Genomic DNA, 24,826 nt, shown 5'->3' on the forward strand with positions numbered 1-24,826 from the left:
CCATAGTGGATGATGTCGCGATCGAATTCTCATGGTCTTCCTAACATTAAGTGGCTTATATCCATTGGAACCACATCACAGTATATGTGATCTTTATAATATAGTCCAACAAAGAAAGCAACAATTGCACGTTGGGAAATACGGATGTTGACTTTGTCGTTAAGCCACCCGAGGGTATAGGGCGCTGGGTGTGTCTCACGAACGATACCCAATTTGTCCACTGCATCTTCAGAAATTAGTTTGCTTATTTGTAAAATCAATGAGAGATTATTTTGGATGAAAATATGTGTTTCAAATATAATTACAACGGGTGCTTGGTTTAAGCCCACCCGGACCTGGGAAGACCCGACTCAAACATGACCCAAAATTTGAAATTATCTTGGTTAGTTTTCATATTGCAAAATCAAATTATCCAATACTCGGAAAATCGATTTGCTAGTCATATGGCCATGCTCAGTAAGCTTTTCTCAGATGCTGAGAGGAAAAAGCTAGCTCGGTAGTGAGTGTGTGTATACCTCACGGTTCACTTTACATTTATGATGATATGAGTAAGAGAGCTTCAAACATTTGTGATTGTTAATATTCTACATTACATTTTGCTTACTGTAATTGCCTGGGGCAGTTTCAAACTAAGCTTGACCAACGTATCCTATTATACCTTTCAGATTTAGATTGTGAAGGTAAGAAAATAACGTTCTGTGATTTATATCCCACCGACAACCAAGAAATGTAGGATCGTCTTTCTGCAGAAACATAACTCATGTTAGCTTTTCTTGCATCAGAACCCAAGAAAATTCGACTTGACATGAGAATCTCGAACTTACATACAAATATACAATTCTACATGTGAGGCAGTTAGTTTGAAACTTGATCTGGAAAGAACCCTTCTTTGAGTCTGATCCTTCTGTCTAATAGAATCTAAGCTGAGACTGAGAAACACTAAACTGAGAAGTTAAATACTTCTCTATCAGCAAAATCACAATTGCATATAAGTCCTGTGAAATGAGGTTATGCATCATGGAGATTTACATATAACAATGCTTCAGGTATGCAACTGATTTACCTTTGGGTCCAGATAATATTACTCGTGGAGTAGACAGAGCTCTTGAAACCTTGACAAACTGCCTCAAAATAGAACAAAAAACAAATAGGTGATTATATACATAGGATGATGAGTTTATTGTACCCATGACAGACTAACCGTCGTAGAAGAGCTTCTGGGTTGTATGGAAATAGTTTCTTCTGATGTAGCCTCACAATTGAGTTTTGTAAAGAAAGCAGACACTCTTTGGCATTTTCGAAAGCCTGGGGATGTAGTATCTGGTTTTGTTCAACCTCCGGAGTCTCAACCAGCAATCTCCTTCTCTTCGAAGATGAATCATTTATATTTTCTTCAAATGGGAATTCCACAAACAAAGTCCAAGAGTCGCAGACTGTGCGCAAGCATCTACCAGGAAAATACAGTGGGGAGTTAAGCAGGAATCCGCCTCTTTTATGTAACTGTTTGGAAAAGTACATTCCTTTGAAACTAGAGAAACCATTCAAAGACTAGCATACGAGATAACATGGCTGATCACACACACAAAAAAAAGTATCTCGTCCAGTCTTGATACTCGGGATGGAGCTGTTAAATTATTTAAGAGAAAAGGATTAACCTCAGCAGGTACTCTGCACAGCTAGCCCCGATGTCTTTAGATATAAGGTAATCAAGAAGGACTTGATGATCGAAATGCAGCTGCAATAGAAATCAAAGGTGTGCACATTAAGAAGTTTAGCAATAGTTGAACAAAAAGACAAGCCTTCATGGAACACAGCACAGTAAATTCCCTTGTGTGAATTTCCTGAAAACTACCTCTGAAAGAAATATACAGAAGAGGATCACAGGATTGAACAATGTTGATATACGGACGCAAATCTCCTTATCTTGAAGCAAACGCTCTTCCCCCTTAAGCCTATACAGAAAAAAACGCCCATAAGAGAGCTCACAGATATTTGGTTAACTCAAAAAGACAGTGCTTTACCCTACTTACAGTTCCTCTCCAGCCAACGGCACGGACAGCAATTGCAGGAGAACTTTGAATAATAGGTCATCCTACAATTAAATAAAAAGAGATTTCTTAAAACTCTACTGTATGGTTATAAAACCCCAATCACATATGGCAGATACAGAAGTATAAACCAAAACCTCATGCATGAACAGCTGGATGAAGCATGTAGAGAAGTCAACACTCTTCTTGCTATAAGTTCCGTGATCTAAAAATGTATCACCTGGAACCTGTTGTTCAATCCATTTAAACACCCCTTCCATCCCTTTCTTTCTACAGTCAAACTCACAGTCCTTGTCGGCATGTCTACTTGTATAAAGTAAAGTGAGTGAGCACCGTAGGAACAGAAACACAGATAGTCTTTGCAAATGATTAGAATGCGTCTCATTGACATCCCTATCAGTCAAACTCACAAAAAATGGAGATCCTTCTAAACAATTATCTTGGACGGGTTTATTCCTATTTAGGGTGTGTTGGAGAAAGCGTTGAAAATGGTGTTGCAAATATTGCAGCCATGAAAGAAGGATGGAGCATTTTATATTGGACTGATATGTAAGTCTGATCATCAACACCTACAAACAGGGAGATATAGCAGCGTAAGAAGGACTGATTAGGAGATATATTGAGAAGGAAAGCAAAGAAGTTCTTTGAACTTGTAACTTCATAAACAGAAGTAATAACGTACCAGCAACTTGTGCACTAGGTATCTTGACATGGAAGAGCCACTTTGACTTTCTAACTTTGGCTGGCACAAACGGAGGAGATCCGGAACAAGCTCAGTGATTTTTTGGAGTATCAAATGTGTAGTTCCAAAAGCATCAGAATCTTCTGGAAAGCGAACCTGCTGAACCACGGTTGAGAGAAACTGAACAAAGTTCCCAAGAAATACAGTTCCTTCCTCACTGTTTCCAATGCTTCCTAGAGTTCCATTATGACCATGACGATTAGAAAAATGAGTGTCCACTCGGGACCAAGGGATCTTTGCAAGTGTAGAGTTGACAGATTCCAAGTATACATCAATAAGTTCCTCGTTTTCTTCTTGACCCAAGCGCTTCAATATATTACGGAGAACTCGAAAGATACCAGACACCGTGCACCAGTTAGCCTTTTTCATCTCACCTTTAAGAACAACAGAACCAATATCTGAACCCTCAAATCCAGTTGGAGAAGGAAGTGGGCAGCTGTAGACAAGTGCTAGGTGCAAAGAGTCACAAAGCAAGCGAATGAAATCATCCCATGGACTTCCCTAAGAACATAAATCAGTATGTAATATAGGAGAGGTGGTAGATAAAGAGATTCTAAAATCTGGAGTGAGGAGGCAGAGAAGAAACGTACAGATTCAACCAGAGAGTCAGATACTTGCACAAGAATGTTGCCAGCCAAATGCTGAACATGCACATTCTTCTTCGCACCAAACAAACCAACCTGCCAGAAAACCCCAAAATCAAGCTAGGGACATGAACTCGTTTGCGGCTTAATCAAACAACTCCAAATCATTAGCAATCAAAGGTACACTTAACTAGAAACAGAAACGTATCCATCTTCTGCAGAGACAATCAATTTAACTATTTTAAAGAGAGGATGAGGAACTTACAAGATCGACCACGAGTCTTTCTAAGCATAAATGATCTTTGGATTGTGGAGAAGCAGCAGCAGCATCAGCATCAGCATCAGTAGTTTCCTGTCCTTGATCCTGTTGAACGAAGCTAATCAAAATAGCTGTGGCAAGCAATCATCAAACAATTAACCAAAGGGATCTAACCGAAGCAGAATCAAGGCCAGCTTCACTAATCCAAGATTGAATCTCTCTCGACACCTGGAAGGAATCAGACTCAGTGCCGTCTTTCAGAATCCACAATTGATTAACCAAAGATGTACCTGCGATAGAGAAAGAAGCATATCCTTCTCCATTGCCTCCGCCGGCAAATTTACTTCTCCTTCCTACAACGACGGTTCATTGTTGGGATTATATGTAACTCACAAGTCTTTACGGAGAAGTAGAGTTAAATAGAGTCCTTACAGCGTGGCGGCGGCGGACACAGCGATCGATCAAGAGATGAAGGCGAGAAACTATCATTTTCTCCGGCGACTGTTTTCTCTCACCGGAATCTAAACCCTCTTCACTGCCATCGTTCTCGGGACGCCTTTTTTTCCTTCTTTTTTTTTGTAAGCGTTTTGAAGCGTTATTAGTAAAACGCAGCGTTTGAGGGCTAACTATTAAAACGCAGCGTTTTGTCCACTGAGTTACGTGCAACTGAGCGAAATAGCTTCTTACACCGAAATGCGTTTCGATTGCCGCACTAAAACGGGCGCGTCAGCTCCACACTCTTCATGTATGATGATAGGTGCGGCTCCTTGGAACAAACTTAGCACCTTTTGGTTGAAAATGTAAACAAGTATACAGAAAAAAAAACAGAACTTTTGGCTTTTCCTTGAGCAGTCTTAGGAGCTTCGTTCAGACATGATGGCAACATTAAGAGAAGGTGGTGAAGTGTTCCATTCTCTTGCCGTGAAGACAAGATTCCATACGCTGTGTCTGGTATGTGACCGGTAAAAACAATGCTGCAGAATCAGTATTCTCTTGTTTCAAAATCAGATTTGAAATGTTGGAACTCAATGCCAGGAGCTTATAGTCAGCATGGAATGATATAAAAGGTCTAAGAGGTTCTCTGAACAAAAATCCTACAAAAACGGTGCAGTAACATACTTCTTATCTATTAGTAGTCTGCCGCCACAGCGGATCATCTCAGCAAGGTAAGTTCATGTGGAACCAAATGAAGGAAAGAAACATCAACGCAGGGTTTAAGGATATTATTCCTTTGCATGGTGAATTTGATCCAGAATACACTGCAACACACATTCTCCTTTCGAATCTTTATACGGTTAAAGGGATATGAAATGATGATGCAGAGATGAGAAGAAAGATTAGAGGTGAGCTAGCTTCTGCTATAGATCAATGATTTAGCTGGATTGAAGTGAACAACAACAACACACACACACAAGTTTTCTCCTCTAGAAACCAGTCTAATCCAGAAGTAGTTTAAGCGCAAGATGAATTACATAGGTTAGCGAGTAATACGTTGTGTAGTTCCTCATCTATTGAACAAGATCACTGACTTGTCTGTTGAGATTAATAATTGTTCTAAACAACTGTCGTCCTCGTTTCAATTCTAAAGCACTTGTGCAAGAACTGTAATAACAGAGCAGAAGGTAACAAGGTTAAAAGATCGTTAGGTTAGGTCCCAAAAAAACACAAACTTTCTCTGTTTTCTACTTTCATTCAGTACACCAAGTTCTAAAGAGTAAGAGATCACTAAAGATTTGACGAAATCCATTAGAGAAGCATAAGCTAATCGAAACCCTGTGGTAAAAAAAAGACGGAAGCTTTCTATCATTTGTGAGAGTTCCCTGAAGTTGTGATGGAGAGATCAGGCCACGCAAAGTACTCACCGGAGACGAACCCACCGGCGTTGTTGGTCTCTAAACCCTCGAACTGCCACGTGGCTGGTATCGTAACAACTCCCTGATGACCACCGTTACTCCCTACATTCGTCGTCCCAGCGTCACCCACAGTTGAAAACGGCCACACCGCCCTTCCGAGTCCAAAGCTGACGTCATCATAACCCGACCCAAGTCCGATTCCGAGAACCGACCCGGATCCATGCGTTGCAGTGGCGTTTTGGTTCAACAGAGAGGTGAAACTGCCGCTGAGAGATAAAGCGCTTCCCTTTCCGTCAAGAGGAGCGGTTACGGTGTGGCTAACGCCGTTAGAGATCGACGACTGAGGGAACAGAACAGGTGTCGCTTGCAACGGAACGCTGCGGCTTCCGGCGGAGGATGAGCAAGTGCGGGAGCGTTTGGCGGCTTTGCGAGTGCCGCCGCCGACTGGAATGTCGCGGAGAGTACCACCGTGAGTCCAGTAACGGCGGCAGGATTTGCAGAAGTGACGGGGCTGGGAGAAGTTGTAGTTGTTGTAGTAACAGAACTTCGTGTTGGTCGAGTTGCAGCGAGGACAAGGGAGTTGCTCTTGCTGCTCTGTTGCCGGAGGAGGATTCCCCGTTATTACGCCGTGAAGTCTCATCGCGTTGGTGTTAGACGTTGTCGTCATGGCGGAGAAGGATTATAAAACGTGGGAATGAAGAAAGGTTGGAGCTTTCTTGTTGTTGTTATGTATGGAGTAAAGTAAAGGTTGAAACTTTTGTTAATAGGGAGTGAGATTTTGTTTTGCTTTTTTATGGAGGAAACAAACATGCGCTGGGGACGGAGGAGAAAGTCAGGCTTTTCTGACAGAGGGTGTTGGGTTGATTAGAGGCCACGCTCTCTCTCTCTCTCTCTCTCTGTCTTTAAAGTTTGTCTTTTTATGAAGTTTTGTTTCTGGGAGTATTGAGTCGGCTATGGATTGTCGTGAACAGTGATGGCTCTGTTCGCTCCCTACACACTATGAGTCGGCTCACTTCTTACGTAGGTGGCTCTTCTTTCAATGTTTTCAGTTTGAACAATGAATTGTTTTATCTTTTTATTTTGTATACAAATATACGACGTTTTGAGATATAATTAATGTATTTATTTTAAAAATTTAAATATAAATTAAAAAATAAAATTATGAGTAGTGAAACTTTATTGATATGACCAAAAAGTAACAATTAAAATAATATATTTATTGTTTTTTAATATGTGTGTAAAATCTTAAACATCATACATTTAAATCCAGAGAGAATACATTGTTAGCGGTTATGGAGTTTTACATTTGTTGTTTGTTTTTAAATGAGTTTTGATAGATTAGTTAGACCATCTTTTTAATAATCTCCTATGTATTATGTATTAAAAAAGAAACAATTTTAAAACTTAACTTTTTGGCAATTAGTATTATCTCCCGTGCGAATTATAAAACCAAAATGAATATTAAAAAGTTGTTTTTTTCCCAAAACAATAAAAAAATTAGATATAAAAATTCAGGGAAAGCATTTTTCGTGCACAAATACATTTAGAATGTTAACATTACTTTTGTAGATAATTGTGGTCAGTATTTTTTAGTCTTTTCATTCTTTCCATGTATATTCAGTCTTTGTAGTACTCTTTTTCTTTTTTCTTTTTTCTTTTTTCTTTTTTCTTTTCTAATGTTATTTTTGATTAGATGTTTTGTTTATGCAAAAGTCTACAAAATTGATAGCATTATATAAGAAAAACAAAATAAAAATGTATGTTAATCTGTTAGTAACAAGAAATAATATATCTATAAGACTAAAACATATTTTAAAATATGGAAAACTAACCTGAGGTATAGTTTTGATATAGAAAGTAAACATGAGTCCTCATTTCTACCACCGTTTCTTAAACTCCATTTTTTGGCTTTATAGTGCTTCTCAAGTTTACTAAGGGCACTCTAAAGCCTTTTGCAAAAAAATAAGTTTATTAGCAGCATTGTAAATTTGTTTTAAGGTGAGTTTGTTACTTTCCTTTCTTAAATTACTACCACCACAGCCAATCAACATTTTCTAGCAAACCAAAAACTAATTTAGTCTATTTTAAAATGATTTTGATCAAATGTATTACGTTAAAAGGATAAATATTTTATGTAACTTAGAAGAGATCAAGATTTATAAAAAAAATTGATGTAAAATATGATTTCAATATTGAATAGTTTGGGTGTATTTAGTCTCACTAACCTGAAGTTTAATCTTCATATGCCAAGTTTGCATTAAGCTTCACCATAGAAAACTTGTGTTTTTCTCTTTTGAAAATATTTTTTTCTCAAATATCGTCAGAAGCCATCATTTATCTGGTTAGAAATGAAACTCTTTCAGAGAGAGAGAGTGAGTGTCATAATATCATAATAAGTAGTGTGACAAACATTAGGCTTTTGTTATATCTAAATTTGATTTATATACAAAAATCAGTTACTAAACGTTACTAATTTTTATTTTGCAGTTAAGTTGTTTTTTACATTTGAATTTTTTTTCTTTAAATTTGATAACCATATGCCATGTGTCAAAATTTTGTTGGTCACGTGACTTGTGCTTTAGTATACGTGTGACGACGTGGCTTCATGAGAAGCTTTTATTTAGCAAAACGCTTAGGTGTTACGCAAAGTATGTTTTTCACCAAAAGTTTGAATTTAATGCAAACAAAAAATTTCCTTAAAAAAATTACATACAAAGTTTACGGACATGAAGCTGAAGGTTTACGTCGAACACTTATGAAAAGTATCGGGTCCCTTATCGCTAAAAGACTCAAACCTTTTGGCTGCATCATCTCTTGCAACTCGACGAGTCAGAAACATAGGATCCCATACCGGTACTACCCGGACCTTCTCTCCTTAGCAGCAAACAACGATGTCAACGTTCTCTCATGCGCTCTGAATGATCAGACGCACCACATTGTGGATAGAGAAGTGATGGAGGCTCTTGGGAAGAAGGGGATTATAATCAATGTGGGACGAGGAGGGCTGATTGATGAGATGGAGATGGTTAAGTGTCTGGTGGATGGTGTGATTGGTGGTGCTGGTTTAGATGTGTTTGAGAAAGAACTGGGAGTTCCTGAGGAGTTGTTTGGTTTGGACAATGTTGTCTTGTCTCCACATGCTGCTATGGTCACGCCAGGGTCTTTGGACAATATTGCGCAGCTTGCTTTAGCTAACTTGAAGGCGTTCTTCTCGGACCAGCCTTTGATTTTCCCGGTTCAGTTAGATTGAAAGATCGTTCGGTTTGATCAAAGGGGCTAATAATCAAATCTATTTTTAATTATTGCACGATATGGTTAAGAAAAGGAAAAAAAAGAGAAGTGTATTGTTGATCAATGATCATTGACTCCCATATATAGAAGAAGACAGAATATTAAAATCAAAATGCTAATGTGTAATTGTTGGAGCGATCTGTGGAAGAATTAAATAAAATTATAAATTATTTTAAGATGAAATAATGAATTTACAGTTTACAAAATTTGAGAAGTAACTTAAAATTTGTAAACTGTAAATTCATTATTTCATCTTAAAGTAATTTAAAATTTTATTTAATTTTTGTGTTTTATAGGTCGCTTCAGGCATCTAACAACAGTTGAAGACCGTTCGGATATTTTATTTGATTCTCAAATTTCTGAAATAAAGTACTACAAATCAATGTGAGTTTATTATGATTTCAAAATATTATTATAGCAGTAGTGAACATAATCTCTATTATTAAAAGAGAAGTACCCATTAAAAAATATCCCTAAGTTTTCTAACTTATTTACACTTCCATGCCATTGAGAATTAAATTAAATTACCTATTTTAATGCTTGTCTTTTCCAGTTAAATTAATAAGTTTTCCTTAATCAAATTTAAACTTAATGTCATTAAATAAACCTATTTATTTTTATGTTTGTATTTTCCAGTTAAATTAATGAGTTTTCCTTAATCAAATTTAAACTTAATGTCATTAAATGAACCTAAAAATACATCATATTTAACGTAGCTTATTACATACGAGTACGGCCCAATAATGAACTTGAATTTTATTTTTACGAAAACGTGAATCACTTGACTTATGTAATATTTAAAATATATTAACTACAACATAACAAATGCATATAACCTACCTATACTTTAGTTTGAAATGATCATGTTCAAGTTTTATATAGTCAACTTACATCATGCATCGATCGATGTACAATATTCAAACCACCTATAGTTTTTGTTTTCTTTATAGGATGTATCAACCAACCAATCATCCCATTGATTATCTAAGCTTTATAAAAAAACACATCAATAAATACAAACTCAAAATCCAATATCTTCTATTAATCAAAACATAATAGCTTCAATGTCGTATCTTTAATGTACCTATTAAATATAGAAACTGTAACCATAATTACACTAATTATAAGAATAGATTTGATTCCAACCAATTGATCTATTACTTCGGTAATTGATTTGCTTGCAGAAGAGGAAACAATAAATTTAAAATTTATAAGAATATAAAGATATAGAGATTCCAACCAATTGCATATATTTGCGTATGATTTCCACATAATAAGCTTCAAATTGAACATTAAAAAAGATAGAGAGATTTTTTTTTTAATCTTTTATAGACACAAACTTAAACAAAACGAAGAGTTAAATGTAATTTTTTTTTTGTTACACTTCCCGGAAAAAAACGGTTACAACATGGGCTTTCATAATATGACTTTTTAACATATTAATGTTATGGACATTTAGTAATTATCTTGACGAAAAACAAAGACTATAAATAATTTATTATTAGTAAAATTATGAAATTATTTACAATTTGATGACTAATTCATCGCCCTTTTTTATATGTTAAATTTTTCATAGAAGTTTAAAAATCATTTTATTTTCTTTAAATATGTATAACTAATTTATAATCTTTTATGCCATACTAAGTCATAATATAATATTTCTTCATATTTTTCATTAATAACCATTGTTTTTATATATCGTCTACAATTCTCTAATTACGTCTATTTGTTCAATTTTTTATATGATATCGAATATTCATCGTAAATAGATGGTTTAAGATGCAAAAAAAACTATTTACTTGGTGAATATAATACATCAAATATCACAAATACATTATTTATTTAAATAAATAACCAAAAACCGAAAATTCAAATCCGCGCTAGCGCGCAGATCAAGGTCTAGTTAGTATTATGTTAATAGTATTGATGTTAAAAAAAATATTTACTTTCATGATTCCATTCCATTTTGAGTCGACTTCATGAGAGTTGAAAACTTTAATTTATTATCTTATGCAAGTTTTATGTTATTTTGGTTTTTCTTTTTTAAACTAATTATGTGTTTCAGAGGGTGGAATAACTTTCAATTGCTTTTATTATGCAACTACATTTTCTGAATTATGGAACTATACTTTATTAATTTCACCCAGTTATTGTTTGGTTATAACTACGTTTTTCTGATTTTTATTTGTTAAACCCCTAAGTCCATAACTACTAAAACGTGATAGGCAAAATATAAAAAGATTATATTCCAAAGCTTTTTCTCAAACTTGCAAACACCGTATATCAAATTTTAATATTACTGTACCCATTGTAAAAATCCTCTGGCTTCGCCCCCTGATAACAATCATACCTTTAATTCTACCTAGCTACAATTAAAGTATATCTTATGTTATACAAAATCATAATATATAATTTCAACATTAATATAGATATCTTATCCCGCGCAAAGCGCATGTTACTACCTAGTTCATTAGTTACCTAAGAGGGACTTTTTTAATTTAAAAAAAAAACTGCAAATATAAAATAGTGCGTATTAAATGGTAAAAGAAATAACAAAAAATAATTTCGCTAAATAAAACCAAAAGTTATCAACAATATATAAAACAATTTGTAATTAAAACACAAGAAGACTTCCAAAAATTCTTCAAGAAAACTTTCATGGAAGTCGTCTAAACCCTAAATATACCCTAAACTCAAATAATTAACTAAATAGAAACAAATAATTCATTAAACTTTAATACAACTTAAAAAGTGTTTAATATACACAAAACTAAATGCATATAGATCACAATTTAATTTTTCAAAAAAAATGTTAAGGTTCCAAAATCCAACCCTAAGAATATATACAATACTATAACATGTGTTACCAAAACCTAAACCAAAGAATATCATGACTCACTACTTTCACTCATATATGTTGAAAATATTTTAATTTTATTATATCTTTATTTATACCACTTGCAACTGTTTATAATTGCATAATTTTAATTTTTTTCCTATCAAAATATTTTTTACAAAATTTATAAATTATTTTTAAGATATACTATAAGAGAAGAGTTCGAGAAGACTTTACGGGTTTATATTTGTAAAAATGAATTCTGGTTTTTTGTTTGGTCATAAGAGCCTGATTATAATTTCACAAGGCTTTTGAGTTAATTTTGCATTTGATTGAAGTTTGGGTATATTTTTGCATTTAAAATCAAGTTTTGAGTCATATTTGACAAATTTTCTAATATTTTATTGAAGAGTAAATATACTTTATACTTCTACGATAGACTTTGGGTTTAAAGTTAAGCGGTGGAATTTAAAATTTTAAAAATTGAAGATAAATATTAAAAATTGAAAAGAAAATTAGGAAAAGTCGAACTTGAAAACATATAATTCGAAATTATAAGAAAAACATTATTTTTTATTATTTATGTTATTATTTATATATCTATAAAGCAATAGGTATAAGGATCTTTTGCTTCTTGATATAATCTATTGTGGTCATTTTCCTATTTGAGTATTATTTTTTTGTAATAAAAACTTTAAAAAAACTATTTGAATGAGTTGCCTTGATTTGAAAATTATAACCAATACTATTAAAGTAGAAACATTTTTTATCTACTTATAAATAGTCTAGATTGAACCATTTCATTTATAATTTAATATGTCTTAATATTTACCTTAATTTATTACTCATGGATTACAAAACTACCAAAATGTATTTATTATTTCTACCATATTTTGTGCAACAGTCTAACTATACCCAATCAAAATCATGTTCCACATATAAACTATTGCAAAAAATAACAATTAATTGGATTTTTTTAAGCAAACAATTACTCGTGTTAGATGACTAAACCTAGCCCGGATTGACTATTTCTTTTTAATAAAGTGGTTCTCATTTTAAATATGCCTTATGCTAACCAATGATGAATATTTTGACTCATGTTTGATTTCATTAAAGCTAATTTTCAAACACTTAATTCCCGAATGTATATATTTAGTATCGATTAATTTTAATAATTCATTTTTATAGTATAGTTACATTATATATATTATAAAATTATTTACTAAGATTTATATAATATATAAATTAATAACATGTATAATAGTAAGAAAATATTATATCATAGATATTGATAACAAAAAAATCTAAAGATTGCTAAGCATATTCCATTTTTTGTAATCAAACTATCATTTTTCCTTAGAAACTAAATATAATTTAACTTTTTACAAATACATCTATTTTATTAAAACATAGTCATAAATATATAAAAGACTTTTACAGTGGTATTTATAAAGTTGACTTAATCTATCTATTCTATTCAAGCTTTGTAATGAAATAATTTATCATATGTTGTATGTATGTTAGTCGCATTTTCCTCTACACAATATAGTATATACTATAAATTATTGGCAGTCATAAGAACATGGCTGGTTCAAAATTACATATGACCATTTACTTCGTAAATATGAAATAGTTTTTTCTAGTTTATCAATACTATTAAAAAAGAACGAGTCCTAAAAAATCTACTTGCGAAAAGTTTTTGCACCTATTCATTAACTATTTATTATATCATGGTCCTACTTTTATTTTCTCTAACCATACAGTAGTCTAAATAATTGATTCTTTGTTATGTTGAGATTTGTTTTTATCATGCTGAGATTTCGTATACATTTAACCAATTATAACCAATAGACACAATTACCATATAAATTCAGTAACCGTTAGTAAAATTCAATAGCCCATTTGATTTATTTCACATTTTTGTCACACACACTAAATTTACTATCACCAAGACACGTGTATTTACAGCTTATTAACCTTTTTATTTTTTATTTTTTTCAAATTCGAACCTATTGTAGGAACTTATATTTCACCATTTTTTCATTTGCTAAATGGTTACGTAAAATATTACGATTGCTACAAACATTCCATCTACGAGAACAAAATCATACACTCTTTAAAAATATTAAACAACCCCATACTCATATATTAGTATGTTGATATGTTCAAAATTCCAAAAAACTCAATATTTTGGTTTATGTAAATACTATGATATTTTAACTACTCTTTCAATGAAAAACACTATTATTTTTGGAGTGCATAACTTATGAAGTTTAATATACTACCAATACTGCAATTCAAAAATTACACTATAATAAATTAATAAATAGTATGAAATATATTATCATTCCAAAATTAGTGTGTACAAAAGATGTGTTACCCATAAGTTATACCGAATTTGATCACTATGTGCTAACCAGCTTAATATTTCACAAAATAACTAACTTCAAATTTTGAGCGTTAAAAATATCTTTAAACTATCATAAAATTAATTTTCAAATCTAAAATAAATAAAATATAAACTTATAATAGGTGAGTAATACAAAACTAATATTTTCATATCAATTGATTTTGTTTTTCCTTTCTATTACTATTTTTTCATTTTTTGAATGACATATATAAAAAATTCATCAAATTCTAAGGAATCACAAGCTTATTCAATTTTATGTAACATTAAAAATTATATGAGTAATTTAATCAAATTCTTTGAAATGTGTTATCAGATTTTTAGGTTTTTATCGGATCAATCGATATCAGACGCGGGTTAATAGGAGATTTTTGGATTTTTACCATATTTTTACCGTATTTTGTTTTATACTATATACAGGTCACTGGATCTATCGGTTCGACCACAAGTTTAGATTAGATATGAAAACACTATGAAAATAATGTTTGAAACTCAAACATTATAATAGAACAACTTTTAAATTACTTATTTCTAATAAAAATTATAAATTCAATCGAATTTTATCAAACGGTCAACAAAAATAATCTGCGCTTTTAAGCACGGATCAAAATCTAGTTTGTACTATTAAAAAATAATCATTATAGAAATATACTTACAAAAGTTTATTGCACATATTTATTAATTATTTATTATATTTTAGTGTTATATTTATTTTCTATAATTAATTAACTATAGAGATACTTTATCTAATTTAAATGAACTAATTTATTATTCTATTTAATTTATTATATAATAACTCAAACAATAAATCGACATCAAATATAGGACATCTGACATGATCAATCACCTTATAAATAATTCTATTAATACTACAAAAATTCAATGGTTTACTTATATTTAATATAGGTTCTAATGGACAATTATCTGGTGTAATGGTTTATCCATATTCAAAGATGACATCGAGGATGTCTTGTTAAAAACTGAAAGTGCAAACGTTATCGTTTGAGTTTTTTTTTTTCCAAAAAAATATTGTCGCTTCAGTTAACATTATTTAAAAGAACATAAAAGATCTACACAATTTATGTAAAACATTATAATATAGTTTCATCAAAAAGTATAATAATATAACATTTATAAATTATATGTTTTCTAATCAAAATATTATATTATTGGGTTATTGGATTGACCGCGGGTGAACCATGGGTCAATAGTTTAAATTGTTTTAATATACAATTATAAATATCAATATTAAAAATAAAAGAATAACCATAAAAATACAGAAAACATTTAAAATATTTTTTTCTTTCACATAAAAGAATAAAAGATAATTTAAACATTTTGTGTAACAAGTTGGAGTTGAAACTTATAAAAATACAATAAGAGTAAAATTAAAGTATTTACATATATAATGCAAATATTTAAATTGACTTTTAAATTTTAAAAATAGCAATTTAAATCAAATTAGATTACATATCGGTCACTCATTCGTTCAACTGATTAGCTTCGGGGTTTTAGATGTTTTTTTGCGGGTTTTTAAATATAAGATAATTTTAAAAACCATACCCAAATTACATATCGGATCATTGGACTAGTTCGACCGCTAGTCCATTAAGTATAAAAACGCTGATTCAAATGAAAACATTGTTTACAAAAATATATAGATTTCAAATTAACTAAACATGTGTAATATTGTTAGTGAAATTTTCATCACAAAATATCTCATGTTTTGGAAGCGCGGTTCAAAATCTAATTAATCTTATTTCTGATATGAGTAACTGATAATTAGATCACTTTTTATTATTTTTATTTCATATTCGTAATAGTGCAAAAAGAAAGTCCGTCTTCAATCCAACAAAAACAAATTTGTATTGTAAAAATAATTGAATTGGCGTTTGATTGCTCAAGAGGACCACATCAATCTACATGGAGACCAAAATATATATGCAATAGATATAGGATTCTATGATAGAAAGTTAGGACATGAAGAAAAAAACACAAACTTTTATACAGAGGATAAGAGTATGCCAATATCTTCTTGTAAATGTGACAAAGGAGGATGTGACCTAGAGTATAGCAACTATATATAAGGATGCATTTTTCTCTAAATTATTCAGATAATAAAGTGAAGACTATAACCAGAAGCTAAATAATATTTTTAGCATTTATATATCAAACTTAGATAATGATTTTCTTATAAGAACTGTGACGGAGAGAATCAGATTCGGAGACCGCAATCATAGGAAAATGCGTGATAGTAATTTTTCACGCCTTGACCAACCCTTCCCATCATTCTGTCTCTCTCCGCATTTCTCGTTCACTCTTATCTCTCTTTTTCTTTGTCTTTTAAATTCTGGGTGTTTAGGTCGAGATACCTAAATAATATCTTAGGAAACTAAAACCGACGAATAGTTAAATTGTGAATTTTCTAAATGAGAAATAAACCATTGTCTATTTCATGTAATCAAGCATATGATAACTTAGTTTATAGGATTGTTTTACCCCAAATTCTTCTTTAATTTTATCACTAGGATATTTAACTGTGGTTTCTTTTTATTTTGCTGCATCATAAATTATCATCATACCCTACAAAACATAGAACGTGATTAAGACAAATGACAAATCCGACCTTTTCTTTAAGGTAAAGTTTTCATACTGGTCTAGTCCATTAGTATAGATAGAGGGAAAATGCGTTACAAACAAACTTACAAAAATGTAGAGACATAAGTAGCAAAACGGTGAAGAGAGAGAGAGACAGAGTCTAAAAGAAAACGGGCGGAAAGACAAGAGTGAAGCTGTCGGGTCGGGTCGGGTCGAAGAAGCTGTGGATAAGCACGCTCGGCCGGAGGAAGATGGATATGAGTCATATGACCTACGCATGAATGAATCACCATCCATTTCAACAACTTCTCTCGTTTTTAGTCGCTTTCATGCCCAAAACAAAGAAGAGAGAGAGAGAAGAGAGGTGTAGTTTGTGTTGTGCCATAAGGGACGATATGTCCCATTTGTATTGGAGCCGTCCTTTTGTTGTCGGTTATTCTGGTCCGGACCAGTCCTTTCAAATCATACCCACTGACACCCCTCTTTTATTCCCTCACTCTTTCTTCTTGTCTTTTTCTTCCTTAATCCTCTCTGATTTCTGATTCCTGATTCTAATTATATCACAACCTTTGATCTGAGGGTGTTCTTGTCTTTTCGATGTGCATCAAAGAGGGCTAGTTTCTTCCTTTTATTGATCACGCCGTGTTTATCTGCGACAAACGGTCGCTTGAGCCCAACGGTCCAATGTTTTTTTACTCAGTTACCATAAATAAACAAGTAAACATTATTCTCTTTCCCTTTTAAAAATATCCTTTTAGAAAATATTTTTTAGTAAAAAGATTTCATTTGTTCTTTTTTACTTTGATAAACCACAGTTGATATCAATCTTAGATTAACTCTTCCATTAAATCGGAACAAGGTCACCGATCTTGGTATAAGGTCGTAGCTATAATAACGGTTTAAATTTTATTATCCAAGAGAATTTCGATAAACTATGTAAATCAGCTAGTTGGTTACATACGCAAAGAGCTAATGTTCGGAGATAAAGGGTTGTTTCCTTTTGGACAAGTGTGGCAACACTGCTATACCCCTGAGACAAAAATATCTGCAAATTAACAACTAATTATATCAATAAACCAAGAACCATATAGCATCAATTGGTTGTACTGCACTTGAACTACGGTCCAATGTTTACGGCCTAGAAATACATGAAATCAAACCACATGAATTGAACTACGGCCTAGAATGGCTACATTTTTAAAATCAGCAAAATGTAAAGGAAAACGACTATATCATGTTTTTAGGGGTAATATAACCAAAGAAACAAATAGAAACAAGGAATAAATCTCACATTCTCAGAACAGAAATTACAAATTTTCACAAGAAAAATATTTTTTAAAAAGGAGATTATTAAAGGTCACGAAGGTGGAAGAGATAGATTATTAAAGGTCACGAAGGTGGAGGAGATTAAAGGGAGTAACGTATTTGGAGTCTCCGTTGAGTAATTTGTCAGCGATGATGAGATTAGCAGCTTCGCTAGGATGGTACGGGTCCCAAAACACATGCTTTGACCGGTCCGTACAAAGGCTTGAGGTTGGTCCACATGGCAATATCCCGGCCAATCTCCCTCCCGTCCCACAGCACGCCTCACTTGATGTCTTAAACCCTATTATCATTTTTTCATAATAACTATTTTAAAATTAATTCAAGGAAATGTGTCTATATACACAGTAAAAAAAATAACCTAATTAAAACTCAACCTAAAAACAAAGCCAAAACCACGATAAAATATCCCTACTAAAAGTAGTAATTTGAATTCCTGATATATATATACATATACTACCCAAATTATTACTTCATTTCAAAACTGCACCGAGGATAATATCAAATATTAAAAAAGAGAAAATGACTAAGATACCATTAAAAAAGTTTTTTTCACAAATATAGCGTATAAGAATAAAAATGATCAAAATATCACTTAATGTTTTATCAAAAGAGATAAATATACATTTATATCCCAATGGTAAATTAATTTAGACATTAGGGTTTAGAGTCAAGGGGTGGAGTTTAGGATTTAGGGTTTAGAGTTTAGGGTTTAAAGTTTAGGGTTTAGGGTTTAGAGTTTAGGGGTAGAGTTTAGGATTTAGAGTTAAGAGACGGGGTTTAGGGTTTAGAATTTAGGGTTTAGAGTTTAGAGTTTAGGGTTTAGAGTTGGGGAATGGGGTTTTGGGATAAGATTTCAAATTTTGAAAAATAAAAAAAAATTAAATTTTTCAAAAGATAAAATGTTATTTTGGTTATTTTAGTTTTTGAAAGCTATTTTGTGACTTAAACTTAGAAATGTGCTATTTTGGAGATTTGCCCTCGTAGAAATTTACAATTTGATAGAAAACCACAAAATAGAAAAATACGACGATAACGTGAATTGCAAAAATGGTAAAATACTATTTTTGGAGTAAAAGAACCGAAACATCCAAGTGTGCACTCGCTGTTTAAAAACCCATGGGCCACTAATATCCATACCGTATTCTTTGTAGTTGACAATAAGGTCCATAACTAGATCATAGACGTTTGCATACACGAAGTGTGCGTCTTTTAGACTATCTTTCAGTTCCACCATCAAGAGATCTTTGAGACGAGCATTGTACTGAAGAGCCAACTTGTTTGCCAAATCAACACATTGTTTATCCTTTAGCTGATTGATTGATTTCTGGTACGGTATACATCCGATTGGAGCTACATTCCCGACCACAAATTTACGAGCGTCCAATGCATATAATCTCTAAATTTTTATCCCAAAAACATATTCTAATTAGCACCAATAACGATTAGAATTACTTTTTTTTTAATCTATCTAACATACCTTGAGTTGATCACGAAGATGGCTAATCATGTCCTCAACAAAAGCTTCAGGAGTTTGTGTTAATCTCGCTTGAGCCGCAACAAAAGGGACTAAATAGTTGTTGAGAAAATCGTTTGAGCCAATTACTATGGAGAATAAAGATTTCTTTATGTAATCTCTGGCCTTATCTTCACCCAAAAGCTTATCAAATTGCTTCCTTGTAATACTAAAGTAATCAATTTGTATATCCATTCCTAACCGATTAACCTACAAAATCGTAATTTGAACCGTTAGGTTTAGGTATATACAAAAATCTACTGCATGTCTATGTACACAGTCAACAGAGCCGGCCCTTGGGCCAAGCAGATGAAGCCTATGCTTCCGGCCGCATTTAAATAAGTAAAATATCGGCCGCAAATTCAGTAAAAGTATCGCTAGCCTAGTGGTTCATTTCCCTGAAACAATTCTCCTCCCGCTTAAGCTAGGTTCGAATCCTAATAGTTACATGTTATAATTTTAATTTTTTTCTTTAACAATAAAGTGGCCAATTTTTTTTTATTTTGCTTCTAGCCTGTATAATGTCAGGACCGGCAAGCAAATAATTTGAGTTGAAAAACATTTTTAAACACATATTTATAAAATTAATCTAACCGGTTTTAAAATAAACTTTTCTGGCCAATCAAACAGTTGCCATACGTAATATACGATAAATACGTGTGCGTGAAGGCTAAAAGACTTACAAATACACTTCCAGTAGCATTGAGAATTCCACCACCACCTGATGCGTAATTCACACCATTTAACAATGCTTCACCATTTGCATTTGGTGCTAGATATGGAACTGCATAATTGGGTTGCCCTAGCTTTTCTCCTACAGACAACAAAACATAGTTAAAACAAAGGCATTAGCATAATCATTACAAAAATGAGAATGATTTATATATTCCGAAATTATGGTTTTCCTAAATTACCAACGATGTCAGCTATAGTGCGACCGTTAGTAAACCGGCCGGTTGGATTCCCACGAGATGGTTTGAAATCGATTCCATTAGGAGGACTATTGGCTCTAGACAGTGTTTGCAAGTAATTGTTGTTCCCTGCGTCCACTAGCGAATCGCCAAAAACGAAGGACGCGGCTAAGGCGTTTTGATCTCCTGCAGTAACTACTCTTCTTGATCCAAAGAAGAACAATATGAAGAAAGGGACGAAGACACTAGTTTTGTTCATTGTCATGAAATGGTTTCCGAAGTTCTGACTTTTGTGTGTTTTGGTGTTCTTTGACAAAGAAGAGTTTATATAGATAACTCTTCTGACTGGTTAAGAAGGTAGGAGAAGCAACCTTTATGTGTTCGGTTTAGAACTGGGTTGTTTAACAAACAAAAAGCTTTCTTCATGGTCAACATGTTCCCAAATTTTAAAATTTTTATTACATAATATACAGAAAGTTAGGACACCAAATATTTGTTGTGGTTTATGGTTTGGAAAGTTTGAAAATCGAAGACCATTGTTTTGGTATCTACTCTTAGCTCTATTACATCATCATGCTTCTATAATTATGATTATTTTCACGACTTATTATTTTAAAAATCTTAGCTGGAATATAAAATAGAAAATACGAAAAGTCTCGTATGGGCTTTATCATTATTGGGCTTAGAGAGCAGATGTATATATCATCCAAAAGCAATATCTCATCTATACAGTGACGGTTTGAACAGAAAATAATCTTGATTTGCATTACACACCACTCGAGTACACATGAACCATTCGGTTCCAATCACGACGTTCTTCTTGCTTCTTCCTATGCTCGCTCAACACTAAACACTTACTGTAACACCCGTCTCTTTCTCTCTCGAGAACGGCGTGCTACTAACCGGAAAATACCAAATTAAACCGATTTATAAAACCGAATAAAATGTAAAAACTTTTAATCAAATAACTTCCAAATAAAACAAGTTAATAATTTAAAACCAAATACATTAAATCGAAAAGTAATTAAAACCGAAATAAAATACAACGATCCTAAGACACCAATCCGTCCACATATCCAACTACTCGTCATGTTCACCTGCAAGGGGAAGAAAGAGGGGTGAGTAATAGGGAAGTTACTCCGTGAGGTATGAGATGCTAAACCGCAAACCACTGACTTAGTACATAGCACTACGACCATGTAGGCCTATCTATAACATGAAACAAACACAGTGTCTAGTACACCACATAAAACATCCAATGCGCTGATAGTACATACTACTCTATGAACCTCGCATTTCCTCATAAGGATATATGTATATCTCCAGGCGTACAGTAGTCCATCTCTGCACTCCCACAATCTGCGCGTCGGCGACTGATACAAACGTCTTTGTACCCCCGCAATCTCACTGCTCGTCGGCGGCTTACACAAACGTCTTTGTGCACCCGCAATCACACTGCTCGTCGGCGGCTTACACAAACGTCTTTGTGCACCCGCAATCCACACAAATGGACTTATATATATATATATATATATATATATATATATATTAGCAACTTTAACATCACTCATTTCAATCATCAGTTGAAACCTCTATTATCATATTTCCGGTTTAACAATCAATAATAACAATAAACAAACAAGACTCAAACATACTAAATTCACAGAGACGAATCATGTTTCGAAACTAAACTTCGCATAATAGTAGTACTAAACTAGCTCGGGGTTTAATGGGATAGCCCTCACCTCAGTCACTGGCTGGAATGATCGACGGAAGATGGTCAATTAAAAAACCCGCCGGAAGCTCATCCAGAAATCCCACCGGAAAAATTCACTAGTGACTGGTCGTCGGATAATTCAACAACAATTCGTCATGCTCAAAGAAATACTTTGACTTGATGAGAATAAAGAGAAATGGTGAAATTTCTTATATAGAAGAAGGAAAAGGAGGTAGATTTTCTAAACTTCCAATGTGGGACAAAATAAAAAGAGAGAATTGGACTTTAATTTTAATAAAAACAAAAAAGCTCCACAAAAAAAAATCAGGGTCGTTACACTTACCATGTTAAGCCTCTACGTTCCAATACTCTACCCAGGACCGGCTTAACATAACCGGAGGCCCTTGGGCGACAAAATTTATAGGACCCTATAATTAGTTAGTTTTTTTTTTTTTTTAAGTTTTTCTTGAATTTTTTTTAGCTCACACAAAAAAGAAAAGGCATTACCGTGTTAAGCCTCTACGTTCCAATACTCTACCCTCTTTTCATAGGACATCTGCACAACCACCTAGTATTTGATAAAAGGGAAATAGGATCGTATAACCATGAAAAATGGTAATTCACAAAGTAGCTATTTAACCTAATGTTTCTATACGCACTGTTACAATTACATATTAATACGCTAATACCCCTAAAACATCACCGGCCCAACCTGCTGCTATAATTAAATAAATATTTTAAGAAAAATCCCTACAAAAATAATTTGTGTCTCACCATCGTTCACATCTTTCTGTGTTAACTTATGTGGTAAATTTGTAGCAGTCGAAAAGTCTCCAACACCGAATTCCTCCAAGCCTCGACTCTGCATGCAATCGACAGAGTTTCCATCTCCTTCGTCCTCCATTGTCATCTCCTTCATCCTCCATTGTCACTTGTTTTCGGCGTTAGGGGTCTCCGTTAGGGTTTAAGCGGCGGTTAGTAGCACACCCTTTCTACCGAACTTCTCCAACTCGATTCTTCTCAGATCTCTGAAACTCCCATAAGTTCTCTTTGTTTTCCATTGATTCTCTTCACCGTCTTCTCATCCCTGCTTATTTTCTTTCAATTTGGGGCTCTCTCAGAATTAGGGTACAGAAGGAGTTGTATATAAATGGAATAGTACAGATGTCTGTCCGCATAGTATAGTAATTGTGAGATTGTTGATGAAATTTTCTATGTTGATGGCGAAGAATTGTAGAGTTTCAAAGACTCTTATGGTGAGAGATAAGACTTTTGCAGTGGCGATCACCTCTATCTCTACAATCGAAACCAATGTATTTATTTATGCATATAGAATAGAAATGTAAAACAATATGTATTTTCATATTTTGTAAAATGATATATTTTGTTACTATACTATTTTATCATGTTCCATTCTATTTGACGGTTACTAAAAAGTGATATATTTTGTTTATAAATATAGTTTGTAATTTTCTTAAGTTCTCGCTGTGGCTACATGTTTTTGAATCTGTAAAAAGCATACTATGATCTACATTGTATAATTTAATATTACATATATAAAATTATGTATTTTTTAGATTTTGATATGTGGGTTTAGGGTTTATATTTGGGTTAGGGTTTAGTGATTAGAGTTTAGTGATTAGAGTTTAAAAGGTGAGATGGTATGGTTAGGGTCATCATTAACTTCTTTCCATGCAATTATATACATTTTATAATTTTACCAATATGTATTGTGTTATTTATTTTATTCCTTTATATTTGGGTTTAGGGTTTAGTCAATACAACTTGTCTGTATGAGATCTTTTATGCATAATCTATTTGAAATAGAATATGAAAAATTATATGTTCAAACTATTCTATTTGAGATGGAATCGATTGACAAACTATTCTACTAGAAATGAAATTGCATAATCTGTACCGAATGCACTATCGTTCTTCATCATTGTAATGTTTGAAATATAAAAAGTTCATTTCTATATAAAATACAATGGATTACTCTCTTATAACCATGTTTCCAGAGGTTATCATTTGAGAAGCATTGAGTACGTACAACACATATATCTTGGCCTGTAATACGTGAACAGTGCTATTTATCTATATGGAATAGCAATTTCAATAACATCAAATATCCATTACGTGTACGTATGTTCTGTTACACAGACAAATATTATTTCCTAATGTCGATGCATATTCTTTCATCATATATGTTAAATATATCTGATGTACGCCTTTAGTACAGTTCTGTGATTGTTAATAAGCCACAAAAAAATAACCAAGTCATTTACTTTAGACAATGCAACTGGAAACTTGTTGTTGGAAATGGTATAACCGGTTAGATTGGGTGCCAAAAGCCTGACATTTAATTATGTCAAAATCATGGCTATTTACTTAATTTGATACTCAGCTATCCCAATAAGCCCTTGATAAAATTAATAGCATATTATTATTGTGTTGCTCGAAAAAAAAAGAGTAAATGGCATAATTAGAGCATCTCCAACCCTACTCCAAAACCCACTCCAAACTCCATTTTGCAGTAAAATCATCTCCAACCCCACTCCAAAACCCACTCCAAAATGGAGTAATAGACATGATTACTCCAAATATGGAGTAAACCAACTCATTACTCCAAAATGGAGTTGAACTTTTTTATTTATAAAATGGTCCTCCACCTTTAAATATTTTCATTTTCAGTAAAATTGTTATAAATAAGTATATTAATATTATTTTACTATATATATTAT

The 24,826-nt window shown here is 32.9% G+C and overlaps 4 protein-coding genes across 9 annotated transcripts; 1 reads left to right on the forward strand and 3 right to left on the reverse strand.

The window, feature by feature from the left end:
- Positions 1-475: 475 nt before the first annotated feature.
- LOC106434329 lies at positions 476-4,216 on the reverse strand. Of its 6 annotated transcripts, none has more exons than XR_007318580.1 (14): positions 4,066-4,216; positions 3,924-3,986; positions 3,808-3,861; positions 3,640-3,738; positions 3,381-3,470; positions 2,731-3,291; positions 2,186-2,617; positions 2,031-2,092; positions 1,853-1,952; positions 1,656-1,735; positions 1,202-1,447; positions 1,064-1,121; positions 829-939; positions 476-743 (listed from the first exon to the last, which is right to left on the reverse strand). XR_007318580.1 is itself a non-coding variant. In XM_048745968.1 (13 exons), exons 1-12 carry the CDS (start codon positions 4,120-4,122, stop codon positions 1,082-1,084), a joined length of 1,884 nt encoding a protein of 627 aa, XP_048601925.1. In that variant the 5' UTR covers positions 4,123-4,216; the 3' UTR covers positions 476-743; positions 1,064-1,081. The 6 variants fall into 6 exon arrangements, 1 of the variants encoding a protein (XP_048601925.1); XR_007318579.1 differs by having other exon boundaries at positions 825-939; XR_007318577.1 differs by having other exon boundaries at positions 829-944.
- Positions 4,217-5,256: 1,040 nt separating this feature from the next.
- Positions 5,257-7,742, reverse strand: LOC106351721 (dof zinc finger protein DOF3.4-like). The gene has a single exon (XM_013791477.3). The coding sequence runs from the start codon at positions 6,151-6,153 to the stop codon at positions 5,437-5,439; it is 717 nt and encodes a 238-aa protein (XP_013646931.1). The 5' UTR covers positions 6,154-7,742; the 3' UTR covers positions 5,257-5,436.
- Positions 7,743-8,078: 336 nt separating this feature from the next.
- Positions 8,079-9,200, forward strand: LOC106350234 (glyoxylate/hydroxypyruvate reductase HPR3-like). The gene has a single exon (XM_013790142.2). It carries the CDS (start codon positions 8,092-8,094, stop codon positions 8,734-8,736), a length of 645 nt encoding a protein of 214 aa, XP_013645596.2. The 5' UTR covers positions 8,079-8,091; the 3' UTR covers positions 8,737-9,200.
- An 8,670-nt stretch (positions 9,201-17,870) lies between these two features.
- Positions 17,871-20,701, reverse strand: LOC106434338 (GDSL esterase/lipase At3g50400). The gene is made up of 5 exons (XM_013875182.3): positions 20,372-20,701; positions 20,141-20,271; positions 19,422-19,667; positions 19,082-19,340; positions 17,871-18,224 (listed from the first exon to the last, which is right to left on the reverse strand). The coding sequence occupies exons 1-5, from the start codon at positions 20,631-20,633 to the stop codon at positions 18,001-18,003; spliced, it is 1,122 nt and encodes a 373-aa protein (XP_013730636.1). The 5' UTR covers positions 20,634-20,701; the 3' UTR covers positions 17,871-18,000.
- Between the last annotated feature and the right edge of the window lie 4,125 nt (positions 20,702-24,826).

The sequence above is a fragment of the Brassica napus genome, chromosome C1 (genome assembly GCF_020379485.1).
Source record: "Brassica napus cultivar Da-Ae chromosome C1, Da-Ae, whole genome shotgun sequence".
NCBI lineage: Eukaryota > Viridiplantae > Streptophyta > Magnoliopsida > Brassicales > Brassicaceae > Brassica > Brassica napus.